The sequence below is a fragment of the Mus musculus genome, chromosome 5 (assembly GCF_000001635.26).
Source record: "Mus musculus strain C57BL/6J chromosome 5, GRCm38.p6 C57BL/6J".
Taxonomy (NCBI): domain Eukaryota; kingdom Metazoa; phylum Chordata; class Mammalia; order Rodentia; family Muridae; genus Mus; species Mus musculus.
This window is the reverse complement of record NC_000071.6, coordinates 113561916-113584009: the sequence shown is the minus strand read 5'-3', so window position 1 is coordinate 113584009 and position 22094 is coordinate 113561916. Positions and strand designations below refer to the sequence as shown.

The window sequence follows — 22094 nt, the reverse complement described above, 5'->3', positions numbered from 1 at the left end:
TTGGGGGGACTCGTCCCTCAGGCTATTAACAGTAACCAAATGTCTCTGGCCCCTCTCCAGCACTCCTGGGGACTTAAGCTGAGACCCATCTTCAAGGGGAGTTTCCTGAATTTTCCTGTGAGGTCCTGTGTTCCTTTGCTTCCATGGGTCTAACAAGAAACTCTCTAGATGTCATGAGTGGCCCTGACACAAACATAGACATTTCTCAGACCCACCCAGCTCTGCCCCTGGGTCATTTGTAGTAACACATGGCTTTTCTGGGCATTGTCATCATAAAACTTGATCCCCCAAGTGACCAGTCTGGCAGAAATGAAGATATTCTCAAGAGCTATGTGACTAATAGACTGTGAAGCAAAGGACCCTAAGGATATAGGAGCTCCCCCAGGACGCTCATGCTGAGAGAGGGGAGGGTTGCCAGCTGGAAGGGAAAGTGTCTCCCTGAGAGAGATTTCAGAGAGTTCTGGCAACATTGTAACACCTTATAGACAAGTCTGAAGCCCAGACAAAGACAGGGACCAGACTACTCACCCCTCTCAGGTTTTATTTCAGGTCCCTAAAAACAAACTTGAGGGGTTTGCCAGATCTCATTGTCCCCCTACCCAGTGTGACCACATTAACTAAATCTCTTTCTTATTCTTTTAATGGCTCTTTCAATGGTTCTATATCTTTTTAAAAAAAAGATTTATTTATTATTATATGTAGATATACGGTAGCTGTCTTCAGACACCCCAGAAGAGGGCATCAGATCTCATTACAGATGGTTGTGAGCCACCATGTGGTTGCTGGGATTTGAACTCCGGTCCTTCAGAAGAGCAGTCAATATTCTTAACCGCTGAGCCATCTCTCCAGCCCCCCCCCCCCCCGGTCCTATATCTTTCTTTGGGACAATTAGCATGTCTTCAAATTTAAACATTTAAACAACATGAATAACTTTAAGAACAGGATATGATTCTTATAAAGATGTTACCTCCTTGGTCCTTATCACCGTGGGCTATGAAGTAACTATGACATACTCTCTCCTTTCTAGCATACATTTTTCCTAGTGACAGTTGCTGCCCTCCCCCAACCCTCCTCTCCACACCCCATCCCATCCTGTCCCAGACACAGATCTTTATCCCAGAGATTAAAAAGCTAGCTCACGTCTGTGCTTTCGACATGTCTTGTTTATATGAGTGTTTATATGCATACCAGCATATCAGGAATAGCTTTGAGCATCACTGTCTCTTTAAAAGTGAAGGAACAAAACGTGGGGGGGGGGGGGCCTCAAGATCTGTATCTTGGCAAAAAAACCCTAAATATGTATTTTTTGAATTGTCATTTTAAAAACTTACTTTGGGGTTGGCATAGAGATTTTAGAATTTACAGATCTTCTTAATGTGCTATACTCTAATTAGATATTTAATGGAATTATTAGACTCTTTTTAATTAAAAAGATTCATAAAGTCATGAATGCTAAGCTCTGTTGTACTCTGGACGTCTTATACTTTTGATGCCTGGAAAAGACCAATAAAAGGAAATGCTTTTTCCATTAGTGACAACCAAAACCAAAATTTACCCAAAAGCAAAACACTTCAAGATACTTGTCAGAGTGGCTTAAATCTCTAACAAATATTTCATTTAAATTTAGTCAGTGTCCTTTACCTGGATTTTAACTATTGGATCTTAAAGATTCCATATGTCCTATGGTTTACATTATAGCTTCCTGAACTTCCTTTTAAAATTACCTCATTAAAATTGTTTTCTAAGTTTTATAATAATCATAAGATCAAAATATATCACAAAAGGATTTTTAAAATGTATATGGTTATAATGAGGTTAAAATAATATTGAAGCTACAAAACTTAAGGTCAATTCAATACCCTGAGATAAATTTGATGCTTTTTTTAAGTATCGATTTGTTCTTAATAATTTTTACAAAAAAAAAACAAAAAACAAAAAACACTTAAAACAACAACAACAACAAATCCTTTGTTTATCCTTTGACTAAATGGACATTTAAACCTGGGATTAAATGTTCCCCAATTGAACAAAGCCTTTGTGTTTTGAATAGTCAGTCATTGCTTTAGTCATTTAAAAATTATTTAGAGAGTTATGTCTATCTGGAATGTTCCTGCTAAATTCAATAATGGTTGTAAGACTTTTTGGTGAACATTTACATTTGTTTATTCAATTTGGACTATTAGTTAATGAATAACACATAGTATTGTAAAATACTTTTAAATGGGATAACTAAATTTAAAGTTACAGAGCCTTCCTCAAAGGATAAACTAGATGATTTCATAAACAGAAAGAAAGAAAGAAAGAAAGGAAGGAAGAAAGAAAAAGAAAGGAAGGAAGGAAAGAAGAAAGAAAGAAAAAGGAAGGCACCACATCAAAGACTCTATTCTGATTAAAAGATTAGGTTATATCTAAGTACTTCCAACATATTCCCAAACTATACTATGAAAATTTTATAAAACATATATAAAATAGATTTTGTTTTCAGGACAGGGTTTCGCTGTGTAGCCCTGGCTAGCTTAGAACTCGCTCTGTAGACCAGGCTGGCCTCACACTCGAGATCCCCCTGCCTTGACTCCTCAGTCCTGGGATTAAAGGCATGTGCCACCATGCCCAGCCTTATAAAATAGGTTTGTGGTATGTATAATTTATGTAACTTATTCATACCATAGGTCTATGATTTCCATTAGTATATTAATTATAAAGGTGTATTGCTGGATTGTGATTGTATTTTCACTATATAGATGCAGGCAGGAGTTAACTCTACTCAGTCTCCACAGGTATCTATCACTACTTTGCCATCATTTAACAGAATGGGAAACTGAGGCATAGAATAAACAAGGGGCTTTTTAAGATCACTTAGAATGAGAGGCAGAGCAGGATCTGGGAGGTCTGGCTGGCTGCGCCAAGTGGGACTTTTACTACCAAGGTATTGTAAGCAAGGTCAGCTCACAGGGAATGGTGGGCTGTAAACAGGGCGTGGCTGAGCTCACATTGGCCTGAGCCCTGCAGTTGTTCAATACTCGTGGCTGTTGTCCTCACTGATTGAGCTTTCTCAAGTATGACGTCATCACCCCTGGCGGGGGGCGGGGGGGGGGGTCACACAGGCTTCCTTTGGGCTCCCCAGGCCTCATTCTTCCTGATCACAGGGCGAGCCATTACTGTGTGGTCACCCTGCTTACGCATCTGTCTCCACCGCACCCTGAGCCCCTGGGGGTGGGGTTAGGATTGTTGTTAAGTCTCTTGTTGTGGTCTCTCTACTCAAACTGTCATGGACTGTCTCTTCTTGGGGGTGCTCATCAGCCATCTTGCTATGTGATAGAAAGTCACCTGACTGGGAGGGTGCCTTAGATAGGTTACATGGCATGAACTTAGGGGTAGTTGTAGAGCCGATCTCAGGGAGAGCTGCTGAGGCTCAGGTGGGAGAGAAGCTGGGAGGCGGCCAAAGGTGGGCACGGGATGCTGCAAACAGCCTCAACGCAGTGGAGAGCTGGAGAATTCCAAGAGGCAGCACACTGGGGGCTTAAATGGCAGAGGGTGCAGTTCTCCTCAGTCCCTCTAGAGGGAGCAGCGCATAAGAGACCGGTGAGTCTCTCCAGCTTGGTTGGGGGACCTTACAAGCCTCCTCAATCCTATCCCCTTGCTAGGCGACAGATCCTTACCAACCACCCCATTGGAAACTACCGTATGTTCATCACCAGGAGGGAAACTGAGGCCCAGACAGGTAAAGTGAACAGGTCCCACAGCAGGGAAACACCATCCAGTCCACCTTGTCTTACACTCTGGCCCTGATTCTCTCCTGCCACGACCAGCCTTATCCCTGGCTCCTTCCCACAGCCTGATACCCAGCAGGAGCTGGGGGTGGGGGGATTCGCTGCTGAACTAAATTGAAATTTCCAACAGCTAAATTGCACCGTGATGAAGGGCTGCTGTTCCTGACAGAACACATCGGAGCTGTCCTTAGACGCCCCTCCCAGTCCCCTCCTGAAATCCCGCGGCTGCTTGAGAAATATTTATGCTGACGACAGGTTATTTTTTATTCTTCAAATAGATTATTTACAAGGCAGCTGACTAATTGGGCCCGTACTGTTATAATGGGTTAGGACCAGATGTATCTGGGAGATTAGGGAAAGTTTAAGCATACACAGGGGCTCCTTCCCTCTCCGTCAGCCTGTCCCTAGTTCTGATCACCTCCTGGTATCCTCGGTGACTCAGGACAGCTACTACCATCCAAGAAGAACCCCTAGGTGAGGTCACCTAGCACCCCACAGATCTAGACTTCAGGTGAGGCCATATGTAACCCTCTTGAAGACATTTGCCTGGTGTGTCAAGATGAGCGTCTGATCCTATCGCCTGCAGCTCTTGTTCTAGGGGGGCTGTCTATAGATGACTCTGCAGTCAGGTGCCCAGGGCTGGAGACCCTGTTCTTCTCCACCTGCACTGGGTGATCTTGTTGGTGCTATTTGCTCTCTTTGGGTTTCTGTGTACTGATTTGCAAACAGGCAGCCTTGATATCTTAGGATGATAAGCTTTGCAAAGATCCTGAGGAAGTACCAGGTGCAGAAGAGTAACTGCTGCTTAGGACAATCCCTGCTGATGGCAGCTCCCAGCTTTTCCTGAGACTCCCCACATGTGCCTTCCTGCTGGCCTGAGTTCCCCACAAAAGCATAGCAGCTCCCTTAGCTGTCCCGAGCTCTCCCATACCAGATGCGCGCCCACACTATTCCAACCCCCACCTCTCAAAGCTCCTAAAGGACTCCATTGCAAAGGAGAACAGAAACAAAAAGCCCTCTGCTAGCTCAGGGCTCCTGGTAATAATTGGTCAGCACCCACAAATCTGGAAACAAAGGTACCCTGAGGAGCCGCAGGGTGCACCTGTCTGTGCACAGCCTGGCGGTCTTCACTCCAGCTTCTTGTCGTCAGGAGGAACCAGGCCCTGATTAATGGTTTCTTGGTGCCAGTTCCCCACGGAGTCATTAAACACAGGATCTGTTTCATTAAACAGATCCAGGACAATTCACCTTGTGTAATCATATCACATAAAATTTCGCCTCCGTCCTGCTCCAGAGGGGCTGTAAAATTAACGTTATAGAACGAAAGTCATGGGGGGTGGGGAGGCTTATCTCTTGGCTCTGATCAGGAGAGGACAGGACCACAGGGACTGGACACACTCGGTGGCTACGTAGCCTCTGCTTCTCCCAGGTCAGGGTGTCCCAAGGCAGGTCTCAAAACCTGTGAGAGCATTGGAGCCCCTGAGGAATCTGGTTGGACACAGACCCTCAAGTTTCCCAGATGACACTGCCGCAGCTGGTCCCCAGCCACATATGAGCAGTAAGGGTTTCAGGCAGTGAAGTGTGTGTGTGTGTGTGTGTGTGTGTGCGCGCGCACATATGTGTAGTCTGGAGTGGAGCCTGATGATTTACATTGCTAATGAGCCCCCCTGTTGTTCTGGTGCCTAGGGTGTCAAGGAGAGGAATGGGTGGGTGGGGTGGAGAATGGGGGCCCTGTTCTGGGGAGAGCGCTCTTGACCTGAGAGGGGTTTCTGGGGCTAATATAGCCCCAGTATGAGATGAACGTGGACTGATCCTCTACTCGCCCTCTGTTGGTTTTGAGTTGGCTCAATGCCCTGACTTGGTGTTGGTCTAGGGGTTCAGGGGTCTTAAATAAGGAAACAGGCTAGCAAGGTGGCTGTTGGGAAAGTATACTCTTGGGGACGTGGAGGCTGGTGTGGGGGTATCGATCAGTGCTTGGGTTGGGATCCTAGCTCAGCAGACCTGGGGTGCGTACCAAGCCTATATACCCTGCCACAAGAACAGTTCTTCCCTAGTTCCTTGAGGGTTTGACAGAGAGAGGGGTTGCTCAGAGACCAGTTGATAACCCCTCCTCCCCTTCTCTCAGTCCCCAGGAAGCCTGGGAAGATGAGAGCTGGCTAGCTTGACTGCTGTGTATCCTGTGACCTTAGTGGTCTTTGTCCGGTTCCTCGTTAGTAAAGAGAGAACCAGGGTTCGGCTCAGACCCAGATGGGTTTGAATTCCGTGTTCCAGCCCCTGTCTGCTCATTGACACAAGCCTGCCTCTTCACCTAGCATAGGGCCCTGCTTGCTGTGACACCAGCGGATCCACTGGTCTCTCTGAATGCAGCAGGTTCATTACAGTGATAACTGGTCACACAGCCGTAGGCTCACACAATCACATAGGCTGGGGCTAGACACAGACCGTGCCATACCCAGGAGAGGACCCACAAACATGGTAATCCATGCCAGCTGGGTTCGACTAGCAGTGCCTCGTGGCAATCCATGCCAGCTGGGTTCGACTAGCAGTGCCTCTGTCACTGTAGCAAGAACCATAGCTGCTGGGAAGAGGGTGAACTACCCAGGCTTTTGCACCCCACAATTTTATCACCCCCTCCCCAAGTCCAGAAAGTCAGAATCCTTAGCTACTGGTGCTCGGGTGCCTCTGCTGCTCAGAACTGCTGCTTTGCACAGCTCTCTTAAGAGCTCCTTGCTGATTACCCGCACCTCACACTGTCCACGACCCTCCCTCCTGTCACCTTTGCCTTTCCAGTGGGCGTGGGCGGCAAAGCCTATGTGGCCTCCATATTTGCGGTTGAACTCAGCCATGAGGGCCTTGTAGGGGTTGCGGATGAGCAGAATGGCTGCGTCGAAGGCCTCGATCTCCTTCTGGCCGCTTTCATGGGTCTTGATGCAGATGGTCCGCCCGCTTCGCCAGTGGTCCCGCTCACCTTTGAACCCTGTGCCCAACCCGAGCCGAGAAGTTAGAAGCTGGGGAGGTGGGGGTGGGGTAAGAAGTACACACACACACACACACACACCACCTTGTGCTTCCTCACCATCTTCTTCACTTAGCCCTTCCTCCCTTCCAGTGTGTATTCTGAGCACCTGCGGACAGGTCTCACATCTGATATGCCCATGCTGGAGATGGTCCTGAGGTCCAAGCCATCCTGGTTATAGTGTGGGACTCCAATCTCCAGAAACCAAAACCAACAAAACAGTAAAGGAAACTTTCCAGCACCCGAAGGAAGGCATTCATGATGTCACCAATGGTGACAGTATGGAAAGTCACTTCCCTGTGTCAGGGAGGCCTAAGATGCTGTGTCTTGGACACCATCATGGTCTCAACCTAGCATGACACTGTGGAGATTGAAAATAAACCACACTGGTGGAGAAATACATACTCCAGAGTCTAAATGCTCAGTAGACGGGAGTGGTGCCGTTTGGCAGGCAGAACATTTGCTGGAGGAATTTTATGTCCCTGATGAGGGACAATGTGCTTGGCTTCTCTGAGGAATGTTGTTGAATTCCCCACCAGAGCCCCCGCCCCCCACACCCCTGTTTGTTTGCTTTCTTTCTTTCTTTCTTTCTTTTTTTTTTTTTTTCGGTTTTTTGAGACAGGGTTTCTCTGTATAGCCCTGGCTGTCCTGGAACTCACTTTGTAGACCAGGCTGGCCTCGAACTCAGAAATCCACCTGTCTCTGCCTCCGGAGTGCTGGGATTAAAGGCGTGTGCCACCACACCCGGCTAACACACCCGTTTTCTAACAGACCCATCAACTCCACTACACAGACATGGAAATTTGAAATATCACTTTTCTGAATCAGTTATCTACTAATCTGAGGAGCATGTGACCCTCAGCCACCAAGGAGCCGCTGGACAACTGCTCCAAGCCCTGGCCTCAGAGCTGCAGAAAAATATTCTGTTTTCCCTTTTCTCTCTCCTCACAGCTCCAACATCACAGGTTAGGTGTGTCCGAGGTCCCTGCCTGTCATCTGGTTGTGTTTTTTGGGAAACCTCTGTGTTTGGTGCTCTGACTCCTCCTGTTCTAAATAAAGAGGCTAAGGTGGGGGAGAACCTGAGCCCAGACCCCATCTGCAAGGCTCCATCGCTCTCCGAAGCCAGGAGGGGAGCTGGGGGGAGGACCAGCACTGGGTGTCGGGGGCGGCTGCTTCACTTCCCCTCTTTCAAGCCACTGAGGGAGAGCCAAACCTCAGAATCTTCTCAATGTGTCTAAAAAGCAGGGTTCACTAAACTTGACACAGGAGATGAAAACCCTTTAGTCCCTGGCCTCTGTGATCCCATGGGTCCCTTCTCTGAGGGCCGAACCTGTGTAGCCAGAGCAGTGAAGATGAGCCTACCCACAATGCCTGACCCGGTCCCAGCCACCAGCTTAAAAAAACAGCACAGCTCCAGTTCTGCTGAGGGTTTGGGTTCAAATCCTGCTAGGAGCCTTACACATAGTAGGCACTACCTCACACATAGTAAGTGCCGATTAAATGAGTTGAGAAATCCAAACTAAATACAGAGAGCTGGGATCTGGAGGCACAGGCCCTGTGGTTAGTTTTCGTAAACTTGACACAAACTAGAGATGCCCAGCTCTTAACATCTCTGCCCGGCTCCTACACCCCTTCCCTGCCCCTATACCCCTGCTGGCTCCTACATCCCTGCCCCTACACCCCTGCAGACCCTCAGACCCCTGTCCTGTTCCTACACCCCTGCCCGGCCCCTACACCCCTGCCCTGCCCCTACACCCCTGCCCTGCCCGTACACCCCTGCTGGCTTCAGCCTCCCAAGCCACCCTGTTCCCCTCCCACCACTCCCCTTCGGTCTCTGCCTCCCACCTGCTTTCTGTCCTGAGAATAGTTGCTGACCATCTTCTCCTTAGCTGAGCCATAATAGCAAGGCCCATTTCCCATGTGCTGAACTTGTCCTGTGCACCAACCCATCAACTTTTGCATCAGTCTCACGAGGCACAGGCTGTTAGCCTTAGTAGGCACATGATCACAGGACCAGAGAAGTACAGTAGTGTGCCCAAGATCACACAGGCAGGAAGCATCCCGCCCCTAAACACTGCCACAGCCACAAACAAGGGTTGTCCACACATAGATGTAAAACCCGTACCAAGGAGAGTGTTTCCTGTCCAGGGCCAGCCTGATTTCTAGCTCCCCAGTAAGAAGCCCAAGAGTAATAAGGGGCTGAGGGTGAACTAGGAAACAGTTGAGCACACTCTCTAATCAGACACTAGAAAAACTGTGACTTTGGGGTAAGTTATTTCCCCATGTTCAGACCCACTTTTTAGGGCTGGGAGTGGGTAAGAGGGCAGCACCTGTCACCACTAGCCCAACATGGTATCTGGGGGTGGCTGAGATTCCTGCCACACAAGTCGGTGTTCCATAAATGCATCTTGAAGACCACCCATGGGAAGCACATTTCCGATGTAACGGTGCCTGGTGAATGTCTGTGAGGAGCATCCAAATAACGCATGGCATGCAGCCAATGCTGTAGGTGAGATGCCTGGTAAACAGTTGGTGCTCAATAATGCCCCAAAGGAAACAGCTATTATACCTCTATCGATAGCATAGAGCTGATGGTGTGTCAGTGTCTGGGGTGCCCAGCACATATTAGGTGCTTAAAGGGTATCTGTTAGTCTGCAAGCTCAGGGGAGGTACCAAGACAGGAGACACATGGTGTGTGTGTGAGTGTGTGTGTATGTGAGAGTGTGTTGTGTGTGTGAGAGTGTGTTATGTGTGTGTGTGAGTATAAGTGTGTGAATGTATGTGTGTGTGTGAATGAGTGTAAGTGTGTGTGAGTGAGTGTATTTGTGTGAGTGTGTGTATGTGTGTGAGTATGTGTATGTGTGAGTGTGTGTATGAGTGTGTAGGTGTGAGAGTGTGAGTGTGTATGTGTGTGTGTGCAGTGTGCGCGCATGTGTTTGTGTCAGACAGAAGAGGGAAGAGGACAACATGAGGCACGAAAGATGAGGCCAGGTGTGCTGCGTGGCACCCGTTTCCCTCACCCCACCCACCTGCCCCTCACCTTTGTTGTACAGAGAGCCATCAAAGTAGTAGCTGCCAGTGTAGAAGCCGGTGGCCAGCTCGATGAGGTGGCGAGCCCACGTGTTGCCAGCGCCCGGGAAGCTGGCTAGAGCGATGAGCTTCTTAGACTTGGCTGGGAGGAACCGTCTGTCCATACAGCGGTTGTCTGGGGAGGGAGGAGAGGGTGACACACAGGGGTCAGCACCGTGTGCCCTAGAGACAAGGTCACAGCGGGAAGAGGAGACTCTTAAGTTTGGCCTAGCCGTACAAATATCTCTTTTTAGCTTGCAACATCTCAGTGTTGTGTTTTCTAGGCTGTGGAACCAACAGTCTCGACTGCCTCACCCTGACTGACTTAACACTGGGTGTCTCTACGTCCTTGGACTGCAGTCTCCTCTCCGCAGGGAACAGAAGTGAACATGCCACTCAGTCCAAAATCTGCTGAGAAACTTTGGGGAGAAGTAAAGTCCTGGATCCCAACTCTGCCCTATTTTGCTGTGCGGCTCTGGCCATACTGATCAACCTCTCTGTTTTAGTCACCCATTTGTAAACTGGTCATCACAGCATGCATACCATCGTGCCACTGGAGGGTTAAACGAGTTAAGCCTGGTAAAGAGCATCAGGCACATAGATTGTTAATGGTGTGGTTCCTATCAGGAGAACCAGGGTTTATTGTGTAGTAGATGCTTAATAAGTGACACATAGAGACCATCACCACCACCACCATCATCACTACCGTCCCAGTTTTCTTCTCTGCTGCTGTGATAAAACACCAAGCAAAGGAACCGTCTCTTTGGCTCACACATCCCAGTTCCGAGGGAGGTGAGGGCGGGCACTCAAGCAGGAGCAGAGGCCAGAACCGTGGAGGAAACTGTTTCCTGGCTTGCTCAGCTTGCTTTCCTATACAACCCAAGATCATTTGCCCAAGGGTGGGTGGCACCACCCTCAGTGGGCTAGAGCCTCCCACCCAATCATTAATAAAGATAGCACCCCACACCCATGTCTATGTGCAATCTGATGGGGATGTCCCTCAACTGAGATCCCCTCCTCCCAGATATATCTCGGCTTGCGTCCCGTTGACTGAACGAACAAACACAATTGCAACCATCACCTCCCAATCCCCTCTATCCTCATCACCACTGCCTCGTCCTCACCAGCCCAGCCATTGCCGTCATCCTGGCATCCCCTCGGGCAGTAGAGGGATAAACAGTCAGTGTGGGCTCCCCTGGCAAAGGGGCAGAGATGGGAAGGGAGACAGATGAGAAGAGGAGAGAGAGACAGAGAGACAGAGGAAAGGAGGAGGAAGAGGAGGAAGAAGCAGCAGCAGCAGCAGTAGCTGCTGCTTCAGGAACGTCAACAGAACTCTGAAGCCAAAAAGGACCTTGAAGGCCAACCAACCATCCACAGCTTCATTTCCCACATGGAGGAACTGAGGCCTGGACAGGGGATCAGGGCTATCCAGGATCACACGATGGGTCTGTGTTGGAGAAGAGGAGACCCTGGGCTCGCTCTCCACCCAACATCTCTGCTTCTGCTATCAGCAAAGAGTCGTCTCAGTGGTGAGGGACTGAGGGACAGACCCTGCTCTGCTGGGCTCCTTAAAACCTTCCTTCAGGCACCTCCCTCGTGTCTCATACCCAGGAGCCCTCAGGCCAGGCGAGTTCAGCACATCCCTCGGCCCTCTCAGTCACTCGCTTCTCACTGCTGGCTTAGGGACCAACTGGCCATGGCACATCTGGGAAGGAGGGTCAGTCGAGCTGGCCTGCCTTACCTTGGACCTGTGTCTGGTACACGATGAAGTAGCTGGGGGTCCCACAGCTCTCGAACTCCTCCGCGCTGCACTTCTGGGCACACAGTTGCTCATCCTCCCGGTCATGAAGAGGGAACCGTGTGGTGGGAAAACCACAGTGGCAGGCAGTGCCAGCGAGGGCTGCCAGGGGGAACTCCTGGCCAGGGGAGCAGAGGAAGAGTCACCCAGTCCCATTGCAGCCAAAACCACCTCCTCCTCCTCGGGCCTTACCCGCCCAGTGCTGGCGGCTTTACTCCATCCTGGTTCTGTGTTGCTTGCTTATCTGTTCCCTTACCTGAAGTAAGACTTCAGGAGAGACTTGGCATTCATAACCAGGAAGGGCAATGGAGAAGCAAGCGCCCGCATAGCACATTCCCAGGTGGCAAAGGGAGACCCACAGAGTGTCCCCACCCTCCCCATCTGCTGGCTCCATGGTGAGGTAAAAAAAAAAAAAAAGATTGCAGAAAAGTACTGTGTGGGGATTGAACATCTGGACCCTTTGCTTTCCCTCAGCGATCACCATAGCAACACCTCACACAGCCTTAGTACCAAACTGGGGGTTAGAAGTCACCTAGAGCTCGTGTAAAGGAATCAGAGGATGTGCAGAGCCTTGCTGGCTCAGTAAGACCCATGAGTATCCTGGGTTCCAGGTGTCCACAGGGCTTGCTGGAGCCCAACCCCAGCGATACAAAGTGGCCAGTGTTGGTAAATTCTCCCCAGTCCCTATCCCCTGTGAGAGAGTGAGCCTTCAGTCAATGCCATCTTCTCCAGAAAAAGGGATTCATTTGAGGGCCGTGGTATAGAGTGTCAGACTGGGCTGGCGCCTTCCCCCTGGGGCACGTGTGAGAGCCAAGAGGGGCAAGTCTCTGTCCATCATGGCTCTGTCCTTCCCGTGACAATGCCACACAGTGCACGTTCTGGGAAGCTCTGTCAAGACCTGTGCTGTATATTATCAATGGACCCGGCATCCACGGGCACGCCACACTGCACACATAGAGGCCAGAGGACAATTTGCAGAAACCAGTTTTCTCCTACCATGTGGGTCCTGGGAATCAAACTCTTCAGGCTTGGTAACAAGCCTTCTTACCCACTGAGCCATCTTGCTGGCCCAAATCTGTGCCTTTAAAACCAAAAAGCCAGAGATGTGCATGTGGGCATACCAGAGCTGCCTTGGGATGCTTCCTTTGCCCTCTGAGTAGCCAGGTTATCTCTGCAGACACAGCCCAGCTTTCCCGCTGGGTACAGGAAGACTCGAGAGAAATCGTACTTCGCACCTAGTGAGCTCTATCCCCACAGATCTTGCTTCTTTCTAAGATATTCTACAGGAGTTTCAGAGAGAAAGGTGGCACACAGCGGGGTCCCACTCGGCCGCCCTGGGCCACCACTGATGATGTCGCTTAACCAGGCGAGTTTAGTATCCCACCTCAGCTATCCTCAACCTCATACACCCTCACCGTTAGACACAAGCAGGCAACTCCTCCTGCTCTGCGGCTCCACTGCTTTGAATCCACGAACCGACACACTACGTCATAGGTGTATGCCCCACGACATACTATGACCTCATCATAGGTCGCGATCTGTGAGTAAGCCACCCTGCTCCCCCCGCATCCCGAGGGCCGTGAACAGCCCCAGCTTACCTTCTCTGTGCAGAGGTCCACACACTTGTCCACAGACATGTTTGGCATGGCAGCTGACACGGGCAAGGCCAGGGAGAGGTTGTTGGGTCGGCGGAAGCAGCCCCTGAACACTGCACTTCCATCTGAGGAGCCAGAGGGAAACAGCTGTCAGACCCAGCTACGGCTAATCTTGAGCACCGAGCTATCAGACCTGGCTAATCTTGAGCATCATCAAGCTGACTGCATCTGGAACCAATTACATTCAAGTAGCTGGGCAAGCTTGCAAGGGGTTTCCCTGACTGAATCAACTTGAGGTGGGATGATTCACCCTAAATCTGCCTGCACTGGCTGGTTTTGTGTCAGCTTGACACAGGCTGGAGTTGTCACAGAGAAAGGAGCCTCCCTTGAGGAAATGCCTCCGTGAGATCCAGCTGTCAATTACTGATCAGCTTGCCTCAACCTCATACTCCTCAGGGGAGGAGGGCCCATTGTGGGTGGAGCCAGTTCATTGTGGGTGTGGCCATCCCGTTGTGGTAGGGCAATCCCATTGTGGGTGGAGCCATCCCTGGGTTCTATAAACAAGCAAGCTGAGCAAGCTAAAGGATGCAAGCTAGTAAGAAATATCCCTCCATAGCCTCTGCATCAGCTCCTGCCTCCAGGTTCCTGTCCTATGTGAGTTCCTGTCCTGACTTCCTTTGGTGATGAACAGCAACATGGAAGTGTAAGCTGAATTAACCCTTTCCTCCCCAACCTGTTTTTTGGTCATGACGTTTTGTGCAGGAATAGAAACTCTGACTAAGACACTGGGCCACACCTCTGGAATCAGCCCTTCTAAAGGGACATTGGTCGAGGAAAGCTTTTGCCTGCTTGTCCCCACTCACACTGGCAAGCTCATCTATCCTGCCACTGAGGCATTCTCTCACCATTATTAGAATTGACTTCTCTGGGATCTCAGTGTAGACTGAAGTCCAGCAGCTCTCCAGGAATTCCCTAGGACTCCAGAACCGGGCTGAGACTGTTGGCACCGAGCCTCATGGACTAAACAACTACCATATCCTTAGCTCTTCTGTCAGGAGGCAGCCATTGTTGGGACTACTCGGACCACAGCCAGTCAGTCACTAAGGCACTCTAATGCATCCCCTTCTGGAAGGAAGATCTAGAAGGCTGAGGACCAGAGACGGCAGAATTCACCCACGGTCACACAGCACGCCGAAGCAGCGAGGAAAAGAACGAGCCTGTTCCTAGTGAACGAGCTCAATATTTCAGGGGAGTCTCCTCTGCCCTAGCGTCTATGTCAAGAGGTAACTGAGATGGGTCACCATACCCCCTTTTCTCTTAGCATCCCTGTGCCTCATTTATCTGTGCCTCATTTATGAAACATGGCATACAGAGGTTTCTACATTCTCATCAGAGGACCAGTGCTGCAGGATCGCAGGAAGCAAAGCTCCCGGCAGTCCTAGGGTACCATCCGTCCGTTCCCAGGGTCACCCCACCCCGTGATGGCCTTTAGGGAACAATCCCTGGACCTCAGAAATCTCTGCTGACCCAAGACCAACACCTAGAGACTGCAAGAGCTAATGTTTTATCAGGGGATGGGAGGGGTACTCTCTTTAAGATCCTTAAACTGGGGGCTGGTGTGATGGCTCAGTTAAGAACACTGACTGCTCTTCCGAAGGTCCGGAGTTCAAATCCCAGCTCACAACCATCTGTAATGAGATCTGATGCCCTTTCTGGTGTGTCTGAAGACAGCTACAGTGTACCTATTTATAATAATAAATAAATCTCTGGGCCTGAGTGAACAGAGACTAAGCGAGCAGGGCCGCAGAGGAAGCAGAGGTCCTAAAATTTCAATTCCCAACAACCGCATGAAGGCTCACAACCATCTGTACAGCTATAGTGTACTCATATCCATAAAATAAATAAATCTTTTTTTTTAAGTCCTTAACCTGGAAATATAGTTTTTTAGTAGAAAGCCAGGGTCCCTCTGCTGGGTCCCCAAGAGAAGTCACCTCCTGGAACCATGATCTGAGGCTGGCTTTGGGGAAGCAGAGCCCAAGGCAAACCTGTAGTTGAAAGTTCTGGGAGGGGAAATTCAGAACTCTGGCTGGTCCAGGATGGTGGCGAGCGAGCGAGCGAGCGTACCTGTTTCTCCCACCTGACAAGACTTTTCTTTAATCCTTTCCACAATGAATATGCATTTTTATGTAACTAGGAAAAGTGTTACATGGCCCCTGGGATTTGTTGCAAGGTTCCTGAAGCATATTTAAAAACTCAGATCTTTACTTCCTTGCACACTGCTGGGAACCAAACTCAGCCCTTAGAGCAGGCAAGCGTTCTACCTCTGAGCTATACCCCTAAGCCCTTTATTGCTCTGATCTTGAGTAGACTGTACCTTCCCAGAGGCACAGTTACAACAAAGAACCTAAATCTTGAGCCCAGGAGCAGGGATAGGTGGTGCCAGCACAGCCCCTACTGTGTGCCAGCATAGCCCCTACTGTGTGCCAGCACCATCATGAGCACCATGGAGATGCCAGCATGTTCCACTTTATTAAAAACTCTCTGTAAGGTGTCTAATGATGTGGCTTGGTTGGTAGGGAGCTTGCCTAGCATGCACGAAACCTGGTTCCATCACCAGCACAGAATAAACCAGGCATGGGGACCGAAGACTGCAGCCCAGTACTTGGGAGGTGGAGGCAGCAAGATCAGAAGTTCAAGGTCATCTTTGGCTGTATAGTGAATTTGAGGCCAGCCTGGGCTAGAGAACAAAGCAAGCCCCCAAAGCCCACAAGAGGCAAACTTGTCGAGGAAGTTGTACGATAAACTAAGAACCTGCTCTTGGCAGAGATGCCGCATTCTGTCCCAGCTGTTCCCAGAAACAAACTGGCCTCAGAAAAGTAAAGGGAGGTTTGGAGGGCACAGGCCTCCCCAGCTTTGCGGATCTGGGAGTGTTGCAGCACAGATCCGTGTTCCTGCGCATGCTCAGACACACCTGCTTAGGTTCATGGGCTGGAAAAGGATGGAGAGATACTTCCATGCCGGGGGTGGGTTGTTCGTGAATAATGTATGTGGGTTTCAGGTCTCTGAGCTGTTTACACCGGCACCGGCCCACAGCAAACACACTGTATTTGGCTTGTAGGAGGTTGTTACATCACGCTGGGGCATATGACGTCTCAGATCTCCTTGTCTTTGGTCCTATTTGGTAGGGGAGGGGCTGGAGGCCCCTGTGTTCTTATGTTTGTATTGGGAGCCATGTGAAGAAGCCGTGAGCTGTGGCGGGTCTGCCTCCTCACCTGTGCGCTGAGACTGAGAACAAGGGGAGAGAGTCCCAGCCTGGACATCAGGAGTCCAGCCTGCAAAGGGCAGGGAGAGCGAGGGAGGGGAAGCTTCTTTGATGTTTAGCATCTGCAGGTGATTGGGAGGAGTGCTGAACAGGGAGCCCTGATTTCAGATAAGTGGGGGTCTGCAGAGCCTCAAGGAGCCAGAGACGGCATCTGGGGAGCGGGTGCAGGGAGTAGCAGGCTGAGAGTTGGGTCTCAGAGCAGGTCACCAGGACACAGGATCTTCCTGCTTGGAGCAGAGCTCCTCACAGCCAGTGAAGATATGTGAGCCTTTTAAGCCAGCAAGGAGAGAGTCCAGCCAACTCTCAGGAGCCCGGCAGAGGCCATCTCTCTCTTTAAGTGGCTGTCCTTTTCAGCTTAGTCAGCTGGACACTGAACATGCTGATGGTGGCTGAGATCTTGGGTCTTACTAGTGCCCTCCTTCCCCCATCTTTGCTACAGGTCACGTGACTGTCTGCCTAGTATCTCTTACACTAGAAAATAAAAGTGAGGTGACCCCTAGCTCCCTTGGCCTCCCTGTGGCATAAAAATATCTGGATTTCCACAGGACTAGGATGATGTTTTTCTTGTTGGGAAAAAAATATCTCTGCAGATGCTTGCAGATTTAGATGGTGATCTTCAGTTTTCACTAAGCCTCAGTCTTCCCATCTGTGAATGGGGTCTCCCACTCCTTCACATGTGCACCTGGAGGCTTAGTACTAGGCAACAGCTACTGTCAGTGTCCCTTTAATATGCAACCCATCCCAGGACGGGATGTCTTAGTGTTGAGAAGGCGACCTCCTCAGGAGCCACCCTCAGCCCAACACAGGTAGAATAAACACTCCAGCCTTCTGTCCCTTGGGCGGGTCACCTCTGAAGCCTGAGTAGTACCACATTGCAGAGAGCTCCAGAGGGCACAGGAGAAGCCTTCACGAGTGGCTAGCTCAATGAAGGACTGGCCACTGGTTGCTTCTAGTGCTGCTACTCTATTTCCCGGCAGAGTCTCTGTGGCATCAGCTCTGGGGAAACAGTGTAAGAAGAATTCCTAGGGGAGAATGTCTTACAAAGGTCAGGGCCCCAGCCTTTCGCTGGTCGCAGATTGTGACAGTTCCCGTTACGTTCCAATGGTGGCCGTGACGGCAGCTTGCGTGTGCATCATCATGTCGGGTGTACTTCATTCTCCTTCATCACAGCCCGTGAGGTCATCAGCACCCCAATTTACAGAGAGCCCAAGACGTGGAAGGACTCCATTTCCAGGTCCCAGAGAACAGGGCTCCTCTGGTCTCCTTGCTGCTTTTCCTTCCTTGGCTTCTCCACATGAGCCACGCCCAGTTCTAAGGTGGGGCTCCGGAGACCCCATGCCAGCCACGCTTATTTCCCAGAATTCCTCTCTGGCACCGCAGCAGGATACTGGGACGGTTGCCGAAGCCCGTGCCCCACATTTTGACAATGTCAGCTCTGACTGGCAGTCTAGCAGGGGCGTGCATGACCCAGTAGCTTGAACTTTCTTTACGGAAAGACTTGAACAGAGCAATGGTGCACTGACACTCGTTGCTGGGGTCAGCTGCAAGAGTTGGAAGCCCCGTCACTACATTGTTCTGTAAATATCACCGGGAATCGGCTCAGAGGCAGACACGGAGGAGTCCTCGTTGGTCTGAAAGAGGACATCACCCCCTGGGTAATTAGGCCAAGTTCCACTGCACTGAAGATGCTGGCAAGGGGAAGCTAGATACCGCTAGCTGGAAGCTGTTCTCAGCCAATAAGCTACCTACAGTCAGAGACACACTGGATTACACAAAGAGCCTCCCTGACTGGGGGTGGGGGCAGGATTCAAGGTAGCTATTTTTAGACATCATCAGATGGTCCCATGGATGTTGGAAATCCAAGTAACTTGAACTGGGTAGTTCTCAGAGCAAACTTAAGAGACTCCATCAGGAGCATCGTGCACCCTGCTGGTGCTGTCACTTGCTTGGTGGCCCCAGTGATGTTTGGAGTTGTCCCCAATTTACAGACAATGATCAGAGACTCAGAATGGACCCACAGCTTGGCCACTGTAGCAAATGAATAAAAATCGGGGTGGAAAAATCCACACCACTCCCCGTGTCTGCCCGTGTTGTGAATTTTGTGGGGAAGTGCAAGCTGAGTCCACCTGTTACAATTGGTCCCATGTCCCAGGACTGTGAGATTCATTGGTGCCATATGTCAGCTTTTGTCAGCTCCTTCCAAAGAGTCACGAGTTTCCTGGACAAGCCAGAGGTAGGTGTGGAAGGAAGTACCAATAAGCAAAAAGCACAAAAGGCACAGAATTTTCCTTCCAACTCTCAGAGATGGGGATCTCCAGCACTAACAGACATGGACAGCAGGCTGGAGAGATGGCTCAGTGGTTAAAAGCACTGACTGCTCTTCTAAAGGTCCTGAATTCAAATCCCAGCAACCATGTGGTAGCTCACAACCATCTGTAATGAGATCTGACACGGTCTTCTAGAGTGTCTGAAGACAGCTACAGTGTACTTACATATAATAAATAAATAAATCTTAAACAAAAACAAAAACAAAACCAGTCCTAGGCAGAATTCACTACCCAGACTGGGTTGTACTCACTGGGTATTGGGATCTTTGGTTTTGCTGTGAATTTTATAATGCCTCATCAAGGTAGAAGAGAGGGCAAAGGTCAGAGAAGCTACCAGGGGGAGGATGAAGAAGGAGCCCTAAGAAGGGCAGAGAGGAAGGAGCCGAGGGACGGGAGATGGCCCAGGGATCACTCGGTGGCTGGCATGGAATTTGATTTGCACCAGAGGGCAATCAGCACCATGGACAGCCACCCAAGGGGGCGGGGGTTGGGGAGTGGGGATAATCTCTCTACAGAAGGTACAGCTAGCTCTCTGGATCTTCTCCAACCCAAATCCTGCAAGCATCCACATGCAGACACACTCTCCTGTGACCTCCTGTAAAATCACAATGTTCTCCACCACCAGCAGTCTGTCCCTGGGGGAAGAAAGCTAAACTCAACGGCACATTTAGCAAAATGTTGTGACAAATGTAATCTCTCCAAGAAGACAGTCCATTTCTTGCTTCTTTTGTATGTACCAAGAGTGAATCTGTGTGCCCTGGAGTCTGTGTCAAGGCAGGAAGGCAGGGCACCTGCAGAAATTGGCCCAGCCTACCTCTGAATGTCTTCATTACTGCAGGAACTAGTGACCTCCTCAAGGGCCCACCAGGGTGGTGCTCAGGAAATACATGCCCCCGTAGGACCTTCTGATTGGAAGTGTTCTCTGTGAGTTCTCAAGGAACTCTGTAAATGGAGTCTTGTTTCTATCCTCTTCATTTCCTGGAAAGGGTGTTCAGGTCATCTATGTTTGCCAAGAGCCAGCAACTTAGATGACACCTCTCTGAGTTGTTTATGGATAATGCAGATCCCAGGTATGGGAGTCAAGGGTGCTTTGGAGTCAGGACAAAGGCAGCAGAGATGAAATAAATCTTAGAGCCAGGAGACAGGAAAGGGGGTCAGGGGTTAGGGGTCGGGGTCAGGGGAAGGAGGAGTCAGGCTGAAGCTGAGTTCTTGCAGAAGTGGAGCTGTTCCAACTGGGTGTCAAAACCTGTTTCCAGCCACCTTCAGTTCCCAGAAGGCACCAGGGCACCAGGAAGCTGTGCCCACCACCACGTCTGATCTGCCTACAGACTTTTCTATATCCAGCTTCTCTTGTTTAGATTTTCCTGGGTTCCTTGGTAGTGGAAGGAAGTCTCAAGCCTGGGTGTCCTTCCCTTCTCTACCAGGCAGAGCTTTACCTATCATTTGAGGAGCCCCACCAAATGCACGCTCTTCTGCGGTGTCTCCCAGGGTGTTCCACCGAGCTACTTCTGCTCTCTGCACCTCCATTTCCTCAAGTTTACAATGGAGACACGAGGAAGCTGCTTCCAACAAGGCATTTGATGAATCTGGAAGTTGCTTCTGGATGAATGATGGTCACTTGCTCACATCAACCCTCCAGAGAAGAGGATTCCACTCAAGTGTCCTCTTGGTTCTCCCCCAGGGCTGAATCAACCCAGCTGGCATCCAACTGTTATCCCAGGACTGTGGCCTCCTGAGAAGGGTGGCCACACCTCCTGCATCGAGTCTGCATGAGAGCACACAGTGCCCTGCTTCAGAATCTCCACACACCACACTGCTGACTGGGAGCAACCCAGCAGGCACCTCGGCTGGACATCTGGTCAACCCTCTGCTTTCTTACCCACACTACCTCCATTCTAGTCTCAGGGGAAGCATCCTTGAGGTTCACAATAAAGCTTGGCTTTCCTTTAGTTCTCCAGTGGAAGGCTTCACGACTTGCACACCACACTGGAAACATCTCTGGGTGCCTTAGAGCAGTGGTTCTCAACCTGTGGGTTTTGACACACCCCCCCCCCCCGTGGTGGTCACATATCAGACATTTCCATTATGACTCATAACAGCAGCAAAATTACAGTTATATCGTAGCAATGAAAATAATTTTATGGTTGTGGGGGATCACCATAACAGGAAGGACTGTGTTAAAAGGTCACAGCATTAGGAAGGTCGAGAACCACTGATCTAGAGGGTGCACAGTTCCTCAGTAGAGACAGCCCACCTCCTTCTGCACATAGCACAACTTAAGCTTTTCTCGGCAGGATGTTGCTCCACCCGGAGGACCTTTACTGCCACAGAGATACACAGACTGAGCGGGAGAATGCATCCCTGCCACTCAGTCCTCCCTATTTGTGTAAAGACCACCGCACACAGGAGATTCCACTATCAGTGGGTGTCACACAACTGCATCCAGTTGAGAAGCCTTTGATTTAAGTGCAGCACCAGAGGGTCAGAAGTGGGCTGCCTCTCAGATGATCCAGCTAAGACACAATCCCTAAATCTCTCCCACCATCCCGGCTGCATCCACGGTCAGCAGCCATGTCCCATCAGTGTCTGCCACGCTTGAGGCTGTCTTCTGGTGGCCAAAGTGCCAGCACTATCAGCACTTGAATAGCAGTACAACTGAGGTCAATCATAAGGATGGGCAATCTGCCATTTTGTTAGGACCGAGTAGCACCGACAGTCAGAACCAAACCGGGGCGCTGGCTTTCTCCAGCTGAGGTTTCCCACCTCTGCGCTTTGCCAGCCGGACCTTCAGACCTGACCTGAGGTACAACCAGCACATTTGCAAATCAGTGACACGCTCAACCCTGTTTGCTGCAGGGCAAAGCTTGCACGATGCTACTACCAAGGTCCAGGATCTCAAGCCATGCACTGTGCTAGAGACGATGCCCCACCCCTACAGGCAGGTGTGGAGCTGCAGCCAAACATGCCTGTGTGTCCTTGTCTCGCTGTACAGAGGGCGGGAGCTATGGAGCGACTGCCTGGAATGGCCTCTGGACACCTTAGGGGTGTAGAACCCAGCTATGCCTCCTATCTCAGACCTGTCATTCTGGCTGCTCTGGAGGCTGAGGCTTTGGGAAGGGTAATGGGATGATGAATACAGAAGAGATGTCTCCTGCCTCTCCCCACACATCCTCTCCATGGTTTGCAAACTGCAGAGT

The 22094-nt window shown here is 50.2% G+C and overlaps 1 protein-coding gene across 4 annotated transcripts in view; it reads right to left on the bottom strand.

Annotated features, from left to right (window-relative positions):
• Positions 1 to 22094, bottom strand: part of Wscd2 (WSC domain containing 2) — a 100616-nt gene that overhangs the window by 5716 nt on the left and 72806 nt on the right. For all 4 annotated transcript variants that reach the window (XR_001784707.2, XM_017320928.2, XM_030254582.1 and 1 more), the window contains 4 exons: positions 13252 to 13373; positions 11597 to 11771; positions 9827 to 9991; positions 6547 to 6747 (listed from right to left, as the gene is read on the bottom strand). Coding sequence is in view for 3 of the 4 variants with exons in the window: in XM_017320928.2 (XP_017176417.1) it covers positions 6547 to 6747; positions 9827 to 9991; positions 11597 to 11771; positions 13252 to 13373 (663 nt within the window). In the remaining variant the exon portion in view is untranslated. The remainder of the gene's footprint in view (positions 1 to 6546; positions 6748 to 9826; positions 9992 to 11596; positions 11772 to 13251; positions 13374 to 22094) is intronic.